The following is an 18,581-nucleotide window of genomic DNA, read 5'->3' as shown; positions in this document are numbered from 1 at the left end:
GTGGGGAATTATGACAATGCCGTTGGGGAAGCTTTAAACTAACATGAATGGACATGGGGTGAAAGGGATCACAAACCACTGGGATTGACAAACAGCACTGGAATAAAGAACAGTAAGTTGTTAGGTTGAGTTGAGTAAGGGAATCAGGAAAAAATATTAGAGAGTAATATCAGAGAGCACAGACCACTGGGAGAGGCAGAATAGAGAACAATGAGTTAACAGGTCGAGTCAGAGTAATGGAAGAAATGGATGCATTGTAAACTCATATTTACTGTTCATGTTTGTGAAATCATGAAATATAGTATTGGAGGGTAGTCTCCTGCTCTTGAGGGAGGATGACTTGGAATGTTCCAGAGCATTCCAAGAACTGATTTGGCCAGAACTTAGGAACAAAAATGGTGTAGTTATGTTGCATAGTGTAGTTTGCATGCCACCAAATAGTGTTCCAGAAAATATTTCTAACACAACAATGTGTCACAACCAGCATATTGATACACCCCAAATTAAGGAAAATCTCATAGATTCATAGAATCAGAAGGTGCAGAAGAGGCTCAGTGAGTCTGCACCAACACGAGAAACACCTGACCTTCAACCTAATCCCATTTACCAGCACTTGGCCCATAACCTTAAATGTTATGATGTGCCAAGTGCTTATCCAGGTACCCTTTAAAGCATGTGAAGCAATTTATCTCTACCACCCTTCTAGTCAGTGCATCCTCTGGGTAATAAAAAAAAGTTTTTCTTCACATTTCCCCCAAACCACCTGCCCTTCACATTGAACCTGTGTCCCTTCATGACTCACCATTCAACTAAGAGGAACAGCAGCTCCTTATCACTCTCCACTAGTCTTGTGCACCTCAATCAGATCACCCCTCAGTCTTCTCTGCTTCAATGAAAACAACCTAAACCTATCCAACCTTTCCTCATAACTTGAATTTTTTCATCCCAGGCAGCATCCTGCTCAATTTCCTCCGCACCCCCTCCAGTGCAATCACATCCTTCCTGTAATGTGCCGACCAGAACTACACACAGTACTGTAGCTGTGGACTCATCAAAGTTCTGTACAACCCCAGCATGACTTCCCTGCTTTTGTAATCGATACCTCAACTGATAAAACAAGTGTCCCATTTACCTTAGTATCAGAGATAATGGGAACTGCAGATGCTGGAGAATCCAAGACAACAAAATGTGAGGCTGGATGAACACAGCAGGCCAAGCAGCATCTCAGGAGCACAAAAGCTGACGTTTCGGGCCTAGACCCTTCATCAGAGAGGGGGATGGGGTGAGGGTTCTGGAATAAATAGGAAGAGAGGGGGAGGCGGGAAACGCGATCGAGGGCTACCTAGAATACACCTCCTCCCACCCACCCTCCTGCAAAAATTCCATCCCCTATTCCCAATTCCTCCGCCTCTCCCGCATCTGCTCCCACGACAAGACATTCCACTCCCGCACATCCCAGATGTCCAAGTTCTTCAAGGACCGCAACTTTCCCCCCACAGTGATCGAGAACGCCCTCGACCGCGTCTCCCGTATTTCCCGCAACACATCCCTCACACCCCGCCCCTGCCACAACCGCCCAAAGAGGATCCCCCTCGTTCTCACACACCACCCCACCAACCTCCGGATACAACGCACCATACTCCGACACTTCCGCCATCTACAATCCGACCCCACCACCCAAGACATTTTTCCATCCCCACCCCTGTCGGCTTTCCGGAGAGACCACTCTCTCCGTGACTCCCTTGTTTGCTCCACACTGCCCTCCAACCCCACCACACCTGGCACCTTCCCCTGCAACTGCAGGAAATGCTACACTTGCCCACACACCTCCCCCCTCACCCCTATCCCAGGTCCCAAGATGACATTCCACATTAAGCAGAGGTTCACCTGCACATCTGCCAATGTGGTATACTGCATCCACTGTACCTGGTGTGGCTACCTCTACATTGGGGAAACCAAGCGGAGGCTTGGAGACCGCTTTGCAGAACACCTCCGCTCAGTTCGCAACAAACTACTGCACCTCCCAGTCACAAACCATTTCCACTCCCCCTCCCATTCTTTAGATGACATGTCCATCATGGGCCTCCTGCAGTGCCACAATGATGCCACCCGAAGGTTGCAGGAACAGCAACTCATATTCCGCCTGGGAACCCTGCAGCCTAATGGTATCAATGTGGACTTCACCAGTTTCAAAATCTCCCCTTCCCCAACTGCATCCCTAAACCAGCCCAGTTCGTCCCCTCCCCCCACTGCACCACACAACCAGCCCAGCTCTTCCCCTCCACCCACTGCATCCCAAAACCAGTCCAACCTGTCTCTGCCTCCCTAACCTGTTCTTCCTCTCACCCATCCCTTCCTCCCACCCCAAGCCGCACCCCCATCTACCTACTAACCTCATCCCACCTCCTTGACCTGTCCGTCTTCCCTGGACTGACCTATCCCCTCCCTACCTCCCCACCTATACTCTCTCCACCTATCTTCTTTTCTCTCCATCTTCGGTCCGCCTCCCCCTCTCTCCCTATTCATTCCAGAATCCTCACCCCATCCCCCTCTCTGATGAAGGGTCTAGGCCCGAAACGTCAGCTTTTGTGCTCCTGAGATGCTGCTTGGCCTGCTGTGTTCATCCAGCCTCACATTTTGTTGTCCCATTTACCTTTATCACCATCCTACTAATATGCCTTCCACCATCAGGTTCCTTTGCCCCACACAACTTGCTAGTGTTATGAAGTTTATTGAATACTTCCTTGTTAAATTACTCCTGCATAGCATGTTTCCAAAGGAAAATAACACACTTTGGGATGTCCCAAATGGAAACTAAACTACTATCTTTAACTTTCAAACAACCCTTTAATTCTTTGACCCTCATTAATGAGTTAAGTCTCTAATTGAGATAACAGTTTTGTATCCACTATGTTATTTTTTCCACTGTGGAACCCCTTGTGAACAAGGTGCTTTTGACTTGCAAATGAGAACTGCATTAATAATTTAGATCCCTTATTGAAATAACTGTAGGCATCCTCCTGCTACCAAGAGTACAAGCATGGGTCATCTATTCTTTAGGGTTTCTCAATTTACAACTCTGACCTTGTAAAGTAAGCATGATACCTTTTGAAATGAAAGTAACCATGTCTGTTTGTTCTGCACTTGTGTTTGAGACATTTGCCTCTTAATCGATTTTTTTTTAGAAATTTGCAACAGCATGCAGTTCCAACTTCCTAGATAATGAAACTGCCTTTACCCACATGCAGCAAGACCTGGACAATATGTAGGCTTGGACTGAAAAGCAGCTAGTAGTTTCATGCCAGACAATGACTAACTCAAATAAGGGACTGTCCTTAATGACGTTCAACGATACTACCACCCTGCCACCATCACTGTCCAGTAAGTTACATTTGATCAGATTGTTACCTGGACTAGCTGTATAGATATTGTGGCTACGTGAGAATATCAGAGGCTGACCATTCTGTGGGAAGAAATTCACTACACCTCCTGATGTGAGGTACATATCAATCTTCTCCACTTAAATGAGTGCCACTCCAATAACAAAAACAGCTTGAAGCTAGAGAGTACAAAGCTGTCTGCTTGTTTGACAACACCTCCACTCCTTCACTATCAGCACATGGTGGTAGCTCTGTGTATCATCTATGAGATGTCCCGCAGCAATTTGCAGAGGCACCTTTGGCGGTAGCTTCAGCGGCATTGTCTAGACCTGTGACCTCTATCACCTGCTATATTTCAGGCTAATGGCAATACAGGACAAGTCCAGTCACAGAGAGAACTGATTTTACAGACTTATTGTTTTTGCAATTTGATTACTGTGGTGGTCACTCACTGAACATATTTCCACGAGGCAGCCAATATATTTTTAATATATTGGCAGAGGATAACAGTTTATTACTCAGAAGAACAAAAAAGAATATACGCAAGACATGTTGGAAAAATCTTATACAGCAAAAGAAACAACTCGGGCCTTTTCCCAACCATAATCCCAATAGGCACTCAAAGCCAGTGAAGTATCACTCCCGTCATGACTCTTGAATGTGCTACTTCACTGGCACAGCTGCAAGCTTTTCCTTTTAAATTTTCAGTACATTGACCAGATTTTATTCTCTGTGTCTCCCTCATATGCAAAAATATGAGTAACCTATTGATATTGTCACTGAACCTTAAAAGAAACTCAGGTTCTGTCCCATTCCTTCTCCTTGGACTGCTAGAAACCAACTGAAGACTTCTTTCTAGCCTAAAGACTTCCACAAAATAAACACTGTCAGCCTAGAGAGTTCTACACTACAAAAGTCAAAACTGCCTTTCTGCTATTATGACGTATCCTCTGAAGGTGACTTGCCAGCGAACACTGACCATTGTTTCTGTAGATCACAAAACCTCAACTTCATAAACATTCAGCCACGTGCCTGTTTGGCAGCTGATCAAGTCATTTTGTTCACATCACAAGTTTTATTAGAAGTGATGGTTGAACTCACTACTCGAAAACAACTTTCTGACCTGTTAAAAAGAAAACAGGTCTCCTTCACAGAACTAATAAGAGGTATTTTTCTTCAACTTTAATCTACTTTAGAATCCAAAATTTGAAATGATGATAATACGTTATAAACCTTTGCACGTGCGAAACATCAGGGCAGTGGACTTATGGGAACACTGTCTTCAACTTCCTGTCCAAGTCATATATCACAGTGACTTAAAATTATATCACTGTTCCTTCACTTATTTCAGGTTGTAAGTCTTAGAACTTCCCAACCCTGTGGGTGTACCTGTATCACCCGGTTTGCAGCAGTATAAGGGTCTACCACCATCTCGAGGGCATTTGGTGATGGGTAATAAATACAGATCTTGCCAGCAGGGGACACATTCTCATGTTATATTTGCTCATGAACCTGCTATGATTTCCTTTAGTTATTTTTATAGGAATTTAGGCAATCAAAAATGTTGCCATTTTCTCTAGATGAGATGGAGATATTGGTCTAAATTCTGTGTCCCTTCTGAGGTCACAGGATTTGGTGCTGACCTTGAAGAAAGCTACCCACAAAGATCTAATTTCTCTCTGGTGTAGGGTTACCCTTTAATGCTATTTTGCATTGTCAACAGGAAGTTCAGGCAGCCAGCAATCATGATGTTTAATATCATTTTACAGACGATGTATAAAAAGCTATGAGGTTAAGGTTGAAGTTAAAAAATCGTAAGCAATTTTTTTCTAAAGGTTTTGCTAAATTGTTGACCATATTCTTCATGTCAACTATTCTTTGCAGTGTTTTCCTCAGCAGAGTTGTTTTTATTGATATTTTCACATAATCCGAACTGAAAAATTGTGTTCAGAGCTTTCATGCATGTACAATTTTGATGGCCAGAATTACCGTTTCCGTTTGGTGTGGCTGAGACTGGTCAACTTTGTAAAATGGCAAAACCTGTGATGTGAAGACGAATCTCAAAAAATTAGCATTGCTTTTCTTTTTTATGCTTACGTTCCTGTTTTTCTTCTGTTCAACAGAGGCTCAAAGTGAGTTTGGTTATAGTTGCTATACATCATACAATCTCCAGCAAAGCAAATCATAAAAGCAATTTTTCTGGTTAAAGACAATAAGCGCTGGAGAAGCACAGGAGGTCTAACAGTATCTGTGGAGAGAAAAACAGAGTTAATATTTCGAGTCCAATTAAAGCTTGTTTTCAAAACTGAACCTGCTGTTTTTATTTCTAGTTTTCCAGCATCTGCAGTATTTTGCTTTTATTGTGGTTTTGGTTAGATTGTGGTAATCAGAATTTGTTACATGCATGGCTGAGAAGCTTTGGGAATCTTGGAGTTTGTGTATCACATGACCATGGAGTGCAATCACCAGTCAACCTACTCTGAAACATGCATTGAATGCCCTATCCTTGTCACTTTTTAATGCAAAGTTATGCAAAGTAGTATTCGTAAGTGCAAATACTACTACACACAATAAGTAAGAAAATATGTACCATTGTTTTGCTACACCCTCTTGGTTACCTGTTACTGTACACTGTAATTTATGGAGTCCAGAATACTTACAATCAAGTTATTACTGAATAATTTTAGGGATTGTAAAATAACATTAGAACAACTCAACCTTTCACAATTTATGTAAATGACTTAGATGAAGGTATTAAAGGTATGGTTGCTCAATTTGTTGATTACACAAAGATAGGCAGGAAAATAAGTAGTGAAGAGGACATAAGGCTCTGAAGGCTATAGATAGATTGTGAGTGGGCAGAGATCTGGCAAATGGAGGGAAAATGTGAAATTGTCCGTTTTGTAGTAATAATAAATCTAAATCAGGGGAGATTGCAGAACAAGGATATGCTTTGGGATGTTCTTGTGTGTGAATCACAAATGCTTAATATGAAATTACAGCAAATAATTTTGAAAGATGATAGAATGTTATTGTTTATTAGAAGGGGAATCAAATACAGAAGAGGAGGTATTATGTATCATTTATATGGGACATTGGTGAGACAATATCTGGAGTACTTTGTAAAATTTTGATCTTATTTATGGAAGGATATAATTGTGTTTGCAGCAGTTCACAGAAAGTTCACTAAACCAATATATGAAATTGGTGGATTGTCTTCTGAATAGACGTTGGACAGACTAGCTTGTACCCTCTGGAGTTTAGATGGATGGGAAATGACTTGATTAAAACATGTAAGATCTGGATGGGTCAGGGCAGGGCGAATGAGGAATGGGTGTTTTCTCATACAGTAGAATGTAGAACTAGGGGTCATAGCTTCAAAATAAGAGGTCACCATTTAAGACATGAGGAGAGATGTCTTCACATCGTCTTTGCAACTTTTCTTCAAAAGATGGTGGAGCAATGTCTTTGAATATTTTTAAGATGGATAAAGATAGATTCTCAATAAGTGAAGGGATTGAAAGATCATTGAGGGCAAGCAGGAATGTGGAGTAATCTGATTAGCAATGATGTATTGATCCATCAAGGGGATGAGTAGTCTACTAATTTGTATGTTCATAAGTATGGTCTGGTGAGAATTTTTGGAACTTGATGATTGGTGAAATTTTAAATGCTGAAATGATGAAAGATGATATCTGATTTCTGACAATGGTGACCCATAGTCGCTGACTGCTACTTTTCTTTAACAATTGTCTTTACTTGACATATGATATTGGATATGAATGGAAAAGTATTATTTAATGTGCATGGATTGTTTGAAATTGCATTGCTTTTTCTTGCATATTTTCTTTAAATCTGTTAAATGCATAATGATTTTAACCTCCTGAACATTCCAACAAACTGAATTAGTTCATCCGCAAGTTGATGAATTTCACACTACTTGTTTACTAATACAGTATGATTCATAAATTTACAGTTCTTTTTATTATTGATGTGGTCACCCTTAGTGTGAGCTATATCATAGTCAAGTAATTAATCTTCATATTTGATCATGGGGACCTTTGCCAGTCAGAAAAGCTGCTTTATGAAATTTAGCTGATGAGTTTGGAGCATTTCGAATAACCTAATGCAATGTTAAAAAACATATAGATCTGCACACTAAGGGTTCCACTGTTTGAAGAGATGTTTCTGCATGAGTGTCTATGTTTCATTTGCTCTCTTTCTATTTTCTTGCTTTCTCTACAACCATCTTGCTTAGGCTGGAGGATTTTCCAACTTCGCCTACAAGTACAGTTAAACAAGAATTTTTGTATGTCAAACTACCATGATTTCAGTTTGCATTTTGACTTATTGGAAACACTAACAGAACTCTATATAATTTAGCCCAGTATTACATTATAATATAATGTTGAAACATTTCTGAGAAGGATGTATTAATTTCCTCAAAAGAATAAATATTTTCTTTTAATTTGTGTGTATATATATTTTATTGTTTACTGTTCACTCACCTTAAATTAGAAAACAGATGAATTCATGAATTATGAAAAATCACAAAGGCTTTTGTGGGCTGCATAGCTTCCATATGTTGAATTAACTTGTACCTTTGCTAACTTGAACATTGATTTTTCTATCATTTATGTTTATTATATTTTTCTCTACTTTGTAGAGGTTGTAAACCAGATAGAATTAACCTTTGGTTGGATTCTGCAGTTTACTTTGAAGTGAAGTAAATTGTTTCATTGATTGAACTAGTGAATATGGGAATATGTAAATTCAAAATAAATTGAATGGAAGTAGTGTTTAAACATGACATAGGTTATTGCTGTTCTTAGATTTAAATGTTACATTTCCTGTATCTGTTTTGAATTTCTGACTTAGATTCTGATTTTGGCTCATGCACAGTAAATGGTTTTGATTTAGTATCACATCTCAGGAATGTCTTAAAGGAGAAATTAGTAAATAGAATTATGGTTCAATATGAGAAATATTGACTGGAAGTGGAAAAGTACGGGTATAGCTTTAGGCATCCCATTATAGAAAAAGATTTTGAAATAAAGTACTGTATGGAAGGATTAGGGTATTCTGAGTTATAATTGCTCCGACTTGCTGTTTTGTTTCCTTCAGCTATGGTGGAAGAGAGAAATCTTCAAAATTATGGATTACTGTTTAAGAAAGTTTCAATTGTGTGTAGCAATAGATTAATTTTACTGTTCAGAAAAAAAGCACACATTTAAAATTACTAAATAATGAGGAAGTAAGAAAGTGTTTTTCATAGAAGATGATCATAATATGAAATTCTCTGGCACATCACCAATTTGTTGCTGAAGCAAAATTCATTACTAATTTTAAAAAAAGACTTGTTGAAAAGAGAAATATTGAGGTATGTGGGGATCAAGCAGGAAAATTTTATTAGATTGGGTTATTAATTTATTGAATAGCTTGACTTGATAAATGAATGACCTGATTCTGTGCTGTAACATTTTATGTTTCTTCATGTTTAACATTTTCAGTATTGTTGGCAGGTGAGTTTTGAAATTTTGATGAGTCGTGTTTCTCTTTCTAGAACGGTAGTTAAATGCAGTATTGCCAAATCTCAGGCTCTTTATAGCGCCCAAAGAGGATTGAAGACTAACAACACAATGGTTATAAAAGTAGGAGCCATTAGTATCAATATCCCACAGCATCCTGCCACATTACATAGTATGATGGTTCGGAGTTCTCATCAGCTCTCCAAGCAGATTTCTGACCTAATTCGTCAACCATCAACAAGGTAAACATTTTACAAAACTAATCCAGCAGGTTGTGTTATTTTATGATTTTCAATTATATGAACATAGAAAAATAGAATTTCTGAGCAAAGAAAAACATTGGTTTTCTGTTCTCCCGAATAGTTACAAAATATGATGATAATATGATGCCACATTTAAATGGATCTGAACATGACACAAGGAAATTCACATGAAGAGGTTTGGAAACCATGACTGAAAACCAGCAGCTTCATAAGAATGAGCTACAGTTGATTCATATGCTTTCTTAGATCATTTATATGCATTCAAGATGTAGCTCAGTTTTTCAAAGTAGCAGTAGTCCCTGTCTGATTGCCACTCTGATGAAGGGTCTAGGCCCGAAACGTCAGCTTTTGTGCTCCTGAGATGCTGCTGGGACTGCTGTGTTCATCCAGCCTCACATTTTATTATCTCAGATTCTCCAGCATCAGCAGTTCCCATTATCACTGATTGCCACACTGCTCTTTATTTTCCTGTGCCCTAAAAAAACTTTACATTTTGGGTTGGGATTTCTGGTCTTGGCTTCTTCAGAATGGTTTTCTTGCATTAGGATTAGGTATTAGGGTTAGGATAAGCTGCTTCTGTAGAGCTGATCATTGACATGAAACAGAGACAAACTTCCTTTTTGAGGCGTCAGCTGCCTTATTCTGGTCAATATTTTGACACATGGAAAATGTTTGTGACATGTAAGAAGTTTTGGTATTTTAGTGAATGTGTTATGAGGGAATGAGTGGGTAAATATGTAGGTGCATAGGTGGGTGGCTTGATGACTGGATTGGGTAATTGGTGGATAAGACAGCAGCTGGGAACGGTGCTGAGGTCAAGTAGGGTCACTAAGTAGTTGGGTCATGTTGTGAGATATTGCCACATTTGAGTCAATTCGGTCAGGGAGTTGGTGGGGGGTGACAGTGTGGGAAGTGCTGTGCCAGTGTGTGATTGGGTGGGGGGTGGAGGGCCCTAATTTGTATATTTACTAAGGAATTAGATTAGGATTTTTCTGCCTAATGTTTCCTGGGTAACTATTCAGGTAATTAACTCAGAGTCAGAGACTTTTTTGGAGAGTCCTGGGGAACAAGGATATTGCCCCTGGAAGTTGAATCTTTGTGGGCAATTCTCAGAGTTCGTGTTTCTGCAGGGTTCCAATGTTCACCTTGGGTTGTATGTCCCAACTGTATGATCTGGCGACCCACAGATGATGTGCTATTTCTTTCTGAGAGAATTCTAGCTAACCTGTATTTGAATTAATCAATATGAACTGCTTGCGCTGTCTCCCATGGGAATCTGTTCCATAGATTGACCTTTTGCTGAATGAAATATTGATCCTACAGATTGGATTTTAAATTTAACTGCCCAGAACCAGAGACAGGAAAGGAAATAACAGACTCTGGTGCCTCTCCTGTTTTGTAGGCTACTTATTCCACCTGCTTATATTGTGCAACCAACTCTGTTTATATACCAACATATTCTGAAAACTGATTGTACTTCCTTTGCATTTAAATAAATCTAGAACATTTTAACCAGGCAGGCACTGCCCTATTTACTACATCTCATGTTACTACATCAATTCCACACTTAGATTTAAAATTGAGAGTGTTGATCTCGGTAGCATCCACTACTTTTCTTGCCAAACAGTAGCTTCTAATTTTATGCACCAGTAAGATAGAGATCCCATATATAATTCCAAATTTCCCTAGCTTCCTGGTAATTGAATATTCTATTGTTGATCATTTTAAAACGGTTCCCTATCCTTTCCAACTTCGTCTTTCCTTTGTCCCCACTTTGCAACTGTCTCCTCCTCCTCGCCATGCAATCACCTTCTTTTCCCCAACCTTGCATCCACCTCCTTTCCCCTCCTGTTCAGCTTCCTCCTTTCATCCCAATGCAGCTTCTTTCCTTATCCCTCCCTTCTTTTTTTATTACCTGTATTCCCCAACCCATACTGACTCCTATTTCACCCAGTTCCCTGAAACTGCTTCCTCCCCCTTCCATCCTTTGCAGTCTCTTCCGTTACCCCCAACCACTTGTTGTTTCCTCATCACCCCAGCACTTGGTGTTTCCTCAACTCCTCACCCCTTGCAACCTCCTTGTGACCTTCCACCATTCACAGTCTCCTTACTAATTCTCCCATTTCATGAGTCTCCCCCATCTCCTGCACATCCAGTTCTTGCATCCTCCTCCTCTACCCCCACACCCATGCAGTCTCCTACTTCCCTCGTCCTTATCCCCAGCCCTCACTAGCAAACCTACTAGCAAAGCCTATTAATAGCACACAGAATAGAGAAAAACCTGTGACTGGAGGAGCAGCCACTGAGAATCTCTGTGTCTCATGAACGGAGATGACCTCATTCTGATCATGGAGTGGGGCAGTTCTGCCCAAACCCAGCCCTCCTGAAGAAAGGAGCCCCAAAGATGTAGCATCATGCGTGACACTCTGTGCTGGCCATCTGAATTTGTAGTTCAAGTTCAGGAAATCAACAGCTTGTCATGATTTGCAATGTCCAATTCACTTTCAATTCTAAATACAGCAATCATAAAACTTCTTTTAACCTTAAAATAAGTGAAGAGATTGATTGTATGAGTCCAGAGCCTAAAGTCATCTTTTTTTCTCTTGAGTTTGTTGCATTTACCAGATGTATGTAAAATTTCTGAAATATATTCATGCTATGTTTAGAAGAGTGTCAATCTAATTTGAATGAAACAGCACTCAGTGGTCCTTACAACCTCCTTTGGGAACTTGTCCCAAGATTTCCCAGTTTCTCATTGCTTTCTGTAAATTACTTGTGAATTTACTCCTTGCAGTCACTGACCATTAGTCTTATTCTACTGTGCTATACAAGAAGGAGTGGGTTGTCTTGATCTATATTACGTATTTCCTTTCAATCCCTAAAGAAATGTAAGCCTATCAACTCCCAACTTTCTCTTTCCAATTGATAATTTTCTTGAGTCTTTTAATTGCTCATTGCATTTCAATACCTTTATCTCATCAATCTTTCAGGTTGTTCTCAGTAGTTGTAATTTTACTTCTTGTCTGTGGCGAATAGAACTGCATATAACATCCCAAAGGCAGTCACTATTTGGATCAGTGTTTTAATAAAAGCAACATCTGAATTATTTACTCATTATTTGTCAAGTGCAGTTGTACTAGTATCAGTTTATAGTTAATCAAAATCTGTAAACTTTCATTTCTCAAACACCATTAGCGCTTCTGAGATTTTTGTTTTGTTGACATAGAACAGTACAGCACAGGAAGAGGCCCTTTAGCCCACCAGGTCTGCACCAACATAGTGCCATTCTAAACAGATCTCATCTGATTGCATGTGGCCCATATCCCTCTATTTCTTTATTCATTCGTGGGATGAAGGCATTGCTGGCTAGGCCAGCATTTATTGCCCATCCCTAATTGCTCAGAAGGCATTTCAGAATCAAACATATTGCTGTGGGTCAGAAGTCACATGTAGACCAGACCAGGTAAGGATGACAGTTTCCTTCCCTAAAGGACATGAGTGAACCAATGGGTTTTTCCAACGAGTGACAATGGATTCGCAATTAGATTCTTAATTCCAGATATTTTATTGAAATCAAATTCCACTATCCGCCCTGGTGGGATTTGAGCCCAGTTCCCCAGAACATTATCGGGGTCTCTGGATTAACAGTTCAGCAATAATACCACCAAGCCATTGCCTCCCCATGCCTGTTATGCGTCTGTCTAAATGCTTCAAAGTTGCTGTTACGTCTGCTTCTACCAGCTTCCCAGGCAGTGCATTCTAGGTACCAGCCATCCTTTGTGTATAAAAAAAAACTTGCCTTGTATGTCTTTAAACTTCCCTCCAGGCATCTGAGTCTGGGTGGGATGCTGTTTAGGGGGTCGATGTGGACTTGATGGGCTGAATGGCCTGCTTCCACACTACGGATTCTATGATCCACCTTTTATCTATGCCACATAGTATTTGATATTTCCACCCTGGGAAAAAGATTCTGACTATCCACCCTATCTCATGAATTTTCTTTTATCATGTTGCTCCTCTGCTCTAATGCTCTAGTAAAAACAATCCAAGTTTGTCCAACCTGCCCTTATAGATGATATACTAATCCAGTCAATATCCTTGTCAACCTCTTTTTGCACTCTCTCTGTAACCTTCCAATAGTGTCATGACCAGAACTGTATTCGATACTCCAAATGTGGCTGAACTAAAGTTTTATGTAGCCTTGCCAACTTCTTCACTCAGTACACAACTGATGAAGGCAAGCATGCTGTATGCTTTGTTTACTACCTCCCCACTTGTGTACCACTTTCAGGGAGTTATGCAGTTTTATCCCCAGATCCCTCTGTATATAAGTGCTCCTCAAGATCCTGCCATTTACTGTGTATTTTCCTGTTGCGTTTGAACTTCCAAAATGCATCACCTCACACTTGTCCAGATTATACACCATCTGCCATTTCTCTGCCCAACTTTTCAACTGATCTATATCCTTTGACAACTTTTGTTACTATCCACCTATTTTGGTGGCATCTGCAAACTTACTAATCAGACCACCAACATTTTCATCCACATATATGTTGTAAGCAACAGAAGCCCCAGCACTGTTTCTTGTGAAGGACCACTGATCACAGACCTCCACTCAGAGAAACACCCCTCCACAGTTATCTTCTGCTTTCTATGAGCAAGGCAATTTTGTATCCAACTTACCAACTCAACATGGATCCCATTTGATTTAATCTTCTGGACCAACCAACCATGAGGGAATTTGTCAAATGCATGTAAAAATGTTTTCATTTCTCTACATTGAATTCCATTTGCCAGCTGGGTACCCAGGTTCGAAGGGCTTGTTCCTGTGCTGTAATTTTCTTTGTTCTTTATTCCAAGAATATTCAAACTTTTCTGTAGCTTCCTCTGTTCTGCCTTTCATGCATTAGCTTATGTCATCTTCAAAGTTTAACTTCTGTTGTTGTGGCAGGTTTTTAAAGATAGCTTTATAACTTCAGTGACAAACCTAAACAGTAAATGCTTCTATTTGTGCGATGGGTCATCATTCAAGTTACGGACATTTCTTTGACATAACAAAATTGACTTGAGTGTTGAAGGAAACTATCACCTTGATAAACTGTGTTGATGTTTTGTCCTTTCCTCCTTCCATTTAATTATAATTGTTTGCAATTCCCTGTTAACCATTTCAAATTGTCCAACAAGCAACTTGTTATTTGGTTACTTCCTGAACAACACCAAGAAGGTAAAAGAAATCTATTTAGGATACACAGCCCTGTGGAATGTCTTATCAATGTTTTTGCACTCCTATGAGCACAGGAAAATAGGATCTTCCCACAGACACAATTGGTTAAAGTTGCGTACTAAAACATCACATAAAATCATTTATTTTGCCACATATGTATCACAATGCTTTCTGAACAACGCCAAGAAGGGAAAAAGAACTAGTTAGGATAGGACACACATTTATCATGGCATGTTTACCAAAGTTTGTGCACTCATACAATCACAGAAGAATAGCATCTTCCCACAGACACCCTTGACTAAAATTGTACGCTGAAACATCACACAAAATAAAAAGAACAGAAAATCTATATTTTATCATGCATTGATCACAATGATATGTATTTGACAGGGTTTTTTTAAGAAGCTGCAGATAAAAGTTATTTGGCTGTGGCCAAGTTAAATTTTCAGATAATGTTTGTCAAAGCTTATGTGAAAATAATTGCTAATATAGAGAAAATAACCATTTCCAGTCTGAAAGCCTTAATAGTAATTTTCTGAATCTGCATCAGAAGATGTATTTTATGGTATTCATAGCAAAAATATATGCTGCTTTTAAAACAGACAGAATGTGTCAACATGAAGGTCTAAGAAAATGACTGGCTTATTGTACTGTTATCATTTAAACAAATTAACAGCAAATCCACCTAAATGGCGCAACAGTCTTTCAGTTATTTCCTGAAATAAATTTGTCCTAGAAATATAATAATGATTATCGTTTGGTTCGATATAATCACTAAATTTCAATCAGTTAAGATCAGAATTTGAAAACTTGTTTAAATAGTTTCATGGTAATAGTAGTAATGTACAAAGAACCAACGTGAATAGCAATTCAAAAATAATTCTTATACATTAACACATGTTAGCAGTCACTTCTGTTCAACAGCAACATTATTAAATGTTGAACAACTTCTGGACAATATTCAAATATAATTTGGTTTTTGTATAGTGTACCAATGCCAAAGGAAGATTTCTCCTCTCCACAACCATGTGAGAAGCCTGTTTCAAGTGTCAATCAAACACCTGTTGAAACAAATGAATTTCCACAGCTGCCAGAAGGTTTGGAAAAGAAGCCAATTGTACTTAAATTTAGTGCCTTGTTGGATGGAATTACCATTGGTGCAGCGCTCCTGCCATCTCTTAAAGCAGAGTACAAAATGGGCAGGATGAAAAGCCATGGAATGACAGGTACTGGTGTATAAATTTGCACTAAGTGAATGGCTACAGTCGCTTTGAATTATGGAAATAGTTGGGAGTTTTACATTAATAGCATTAATATGACATGTTCAGTAATTAGAAATGTACAATTTCTGATTTCAAAATTTTGCTTTGAGATGCTATTTTTGATTTCATTTTCTTAAATAAGGCTGTATGCCTATTAACTATCTTTTTGTTCCTGGAGAATGGTTGAAATGTCAAGCTGTATGAGCTGAGGAATGAGAGGGTCATGTGTGAAAGAGTTTGTCATTATTGAGGCAGTTGGGATGAAGGTGGCCCTTGCCAGAAAATTGTTGCCTAAATGGTGTTCCATGGATCCTATGTATTTATCATGAACAGTTTGTTACAAGTTGCAATAGGTGACAGTTGAAAAGCTCTGTTGTTAAAATGTACTCTTCCAATCATTAGGAGCCCAAACTAGATTCACATTTGAGCTGCCCAATCACAGACTGCGCTTCCAATCCAAAGTGACACCTGTTGATATGGCAACATTACCTCCGTCAGCCAGCCTCAACCTACCACAGGTCACCATGTCTGGAGAATACATCATGGAGGAGCATGAGAATTACCCAGATAAATCCTGGAATGGGGAAGAGTTTTCATTGAAACAAGGCAATTATCTGCAAGGGAACTATTTACGCTGTGTTGCTGAGGTAAGGTAGTGGTTGGAAAATACAGCTGATACTGGATTAGTAAATTGCATGAAGAATTATTCGGAAAAAAAATCCTGTAATTGTAATGATTTTCTTGTTTTTCATAGGTTGGTTCTTTTGAGCACAACTTGACAACAGATCTTTTGAATCAGTTGGTCTTTTTGCAAAAAGTTTTCATGAAGGAGGTCAATGAAGTTATTCAAAAAGTTTCTGGTATGTAACAAAAAAACTCCTTTTGCTTTGAAATTAGCTTTGAAAGATAATTTATCTGTTGCTGCTCATGAAAATCTTGTAATCGTTTTGAATATAATCGCAAAAGTTTTGTAATTCTTTTTCCTCTGCTAAGCACCTTGGAACATTCTGTCTGTTTTAAAAGCAGTATATTAATGCACGTTGTTTGCTATGAATATTATAAAAATTCCAAAATTAGATTTTTTTGAATGTGGCTTTGAACAGGATGTGAATTCAAGTACTTAAATTCTTTTGTTATTTTCTCTTTCCTTTTTACTTCTATGTTTTGTTGTTGTCAGGCTACTGAGATCTGGATAATTAACTGACATATTGATGATTTTTTAAAATTAAGTTTTTTTTTGAATTACACCAAAGATTACTAGCAAATTAGAAGTCTTGCAACATTTGCGTTTTGTTGTGCTTCAATAGTCTGTGTTTGACTCCTTTTTTTTAATCACAGCTGATCCAAAGTGGCAAATATAACCCTGTGAAACTATTTAGTAGGGCTTTATCCAGGGCAGGTAACTGCAGCAATAACAGAAGTTATAAAGATATTTGCACTGCTATTGCAATGGATGGCTACATTAGCCAGCACAGTGCGGATAAATAGGGAAACAAGCAGCACTAGGTAACATGTTGAGTTCTAGAAGATGGGATCTGTTCATGAATATTTCTTGCATATTCCATGATTCCAACTTCATGATTTCACTTCCATGATTTACTTTGGCCATCAGCAATACCTTGAATTGGTTATATTTGAAACGAAAACTTTGTTTCACTTGCATCCCTTCGTAAGGAATGTTAATTTTTAACGTTATGATTGCAGGAGGGGAGCAACCTATCCCACTGTGGAATGAACATGATACATTAATGGATGGAGAAAAACCAAAAATTCTGTTGTATTCTTTGAATCTGCAATTTAAGGTAATAACTTGGTGCTTTAATAAAATTCAGACAAAATCATATGCACTATTATGTGGCCCACTTGCAATCCTTTTGAAAAGGTATCATGCTCTGGAAATAAATTTCAATTCATTAATTCATTCGTTCTTTTGACGTATTCATGTTGGGCTGGATAGCTAGAATTAGGAAACTCAGTTTGTGACCCTTCTGCTTCAGATGAAAGTGAACAGAGTGATTGGGTTTTCATTGTGTGGGCGTGGGCGATACAAATACAGGCTATAGTCATGCCAGCTGGAAAGAGTTTAGAAGCAGAGACAGGCTAATGGATGCTTAGGTGAATCGTTTAAAAGGCCTGCCTTGGGACTTATGTCCTGGTTAAAATGAAGACTATAAACCTTTTCTAGTTCTCAACCCGCACACTTCTCAACCTCCAGCCCAAGCTTTGGCATTTCCAAGCCCATTCAGCCAACTGTAGAGAATCAGTAGCAATGTCCAGTGGCTCAGCCCAGATATCCATTAGAAACAACTGAGCACCAGGATAAACATGCTTTATTGTCAGCTCAGACATTCTGATATCTTCTGCCAATTACATTTTGTTTATTTACACAAGATAGAAGTTTCAAATGCATGCAGTTCTTGCTATTGATTTTTTTCAGTAGCCTCAGTAATTGACAATATCATTGTTCTGTGGTAAAGAATTTTTTTAAGGAAGTGGAAAGATAAGAATTGATTTCTTTCAAAAGCTTTTTAAACACAGTTGTTATAGTGTTCTAAATAGTGAGTGAACAGGCACAAAGGCGTAATACTGGGTATGGGGAGAGTATGAAAACCATACAAAATGAGTTGGTGGTTTGGCATGGAGTTTAAGGGACAATGGGGATTGGGTGGAAGAACATAGTTTGGCATGGGAGCATGGATAAGGTCTTATAAACTTTAATGCAACAGAATTGGCAACGTATGTAGGCTGTAGACTAGTAAATCAAATGAATTAGCATATCCCTTTGACTGTTTGCACGAGCTAAGTACTGACCATACACGACCAACCTACACCTGCAATACTGAAAATACGGTGTCCAACAATAGATGTGATTCCACAATTGCACAGCATTTGCTGAATAACCCAAATGTGCTTACAATTACACT

The 18,581-nt window shown here is 39.0% G+C and overlaps 1 protein-coding gene across 4 annotated transcripts in view; it reads left to right on the top strand.

Annotated features, from left to right (window-relative positions):
- Positions 1-18,581, top strand: part of kiaa1109 (KIAA1109 ortholog) — a 438,508-nt gene that overhangs the window by 291,541 nt on the left and 128,386 nt on the right. For 3 of the 4 annotated variants that reach the window (XM_048546500.2, XM_048546414.2, XM_048546235.2), the window contains exons 50-55: positions 7,639-7,689; positions 8,944-9,150; positions 15,383-15,621; positions 16,060-16,304; positions 16,412-16,517; positions 17,362-17,459. In XM_048546500.2, the coding sequence (XP_048402457.2) occupies positions 7,639-7,689; positions 8,944-9,150; positions 15,383-15,621; positions 16,060-16,304; positions 16,412-16,517; positions 17,362-17,459 (946 nt within the window). The remainder of the gene's footprint in view (positions 1-7,638; positions 7,690-8,943; positions 9,151-15,382; positions 15,622-16,059; positions 16,305-16,411; positions 16,518-17,361; positions 17,460-18,581) is intronic. The other variant, XM_048546322.2, reaches the window with a different exon arrangement.

Source organism: Stegostoma tigrinum, chromosome 1 (assembly GCF_030684315.1).
Source record: "Stegostoma tigrinum isolate sSteTig4 chromosome 1, sSteTig4.hap1, whole genome shotgun sequence".
NCBI classification, from domain to species: domain Eukaryota; kingdom Metazoa; phylum Chordata; class Chondrichthyes; order Orectolobiformes; family Stegostomatidae; genus Stegostoma; species Stegostoma tigrinum.
This window is presented reverse-complemented; position numbering and strand designations above follow the sequence as displayed.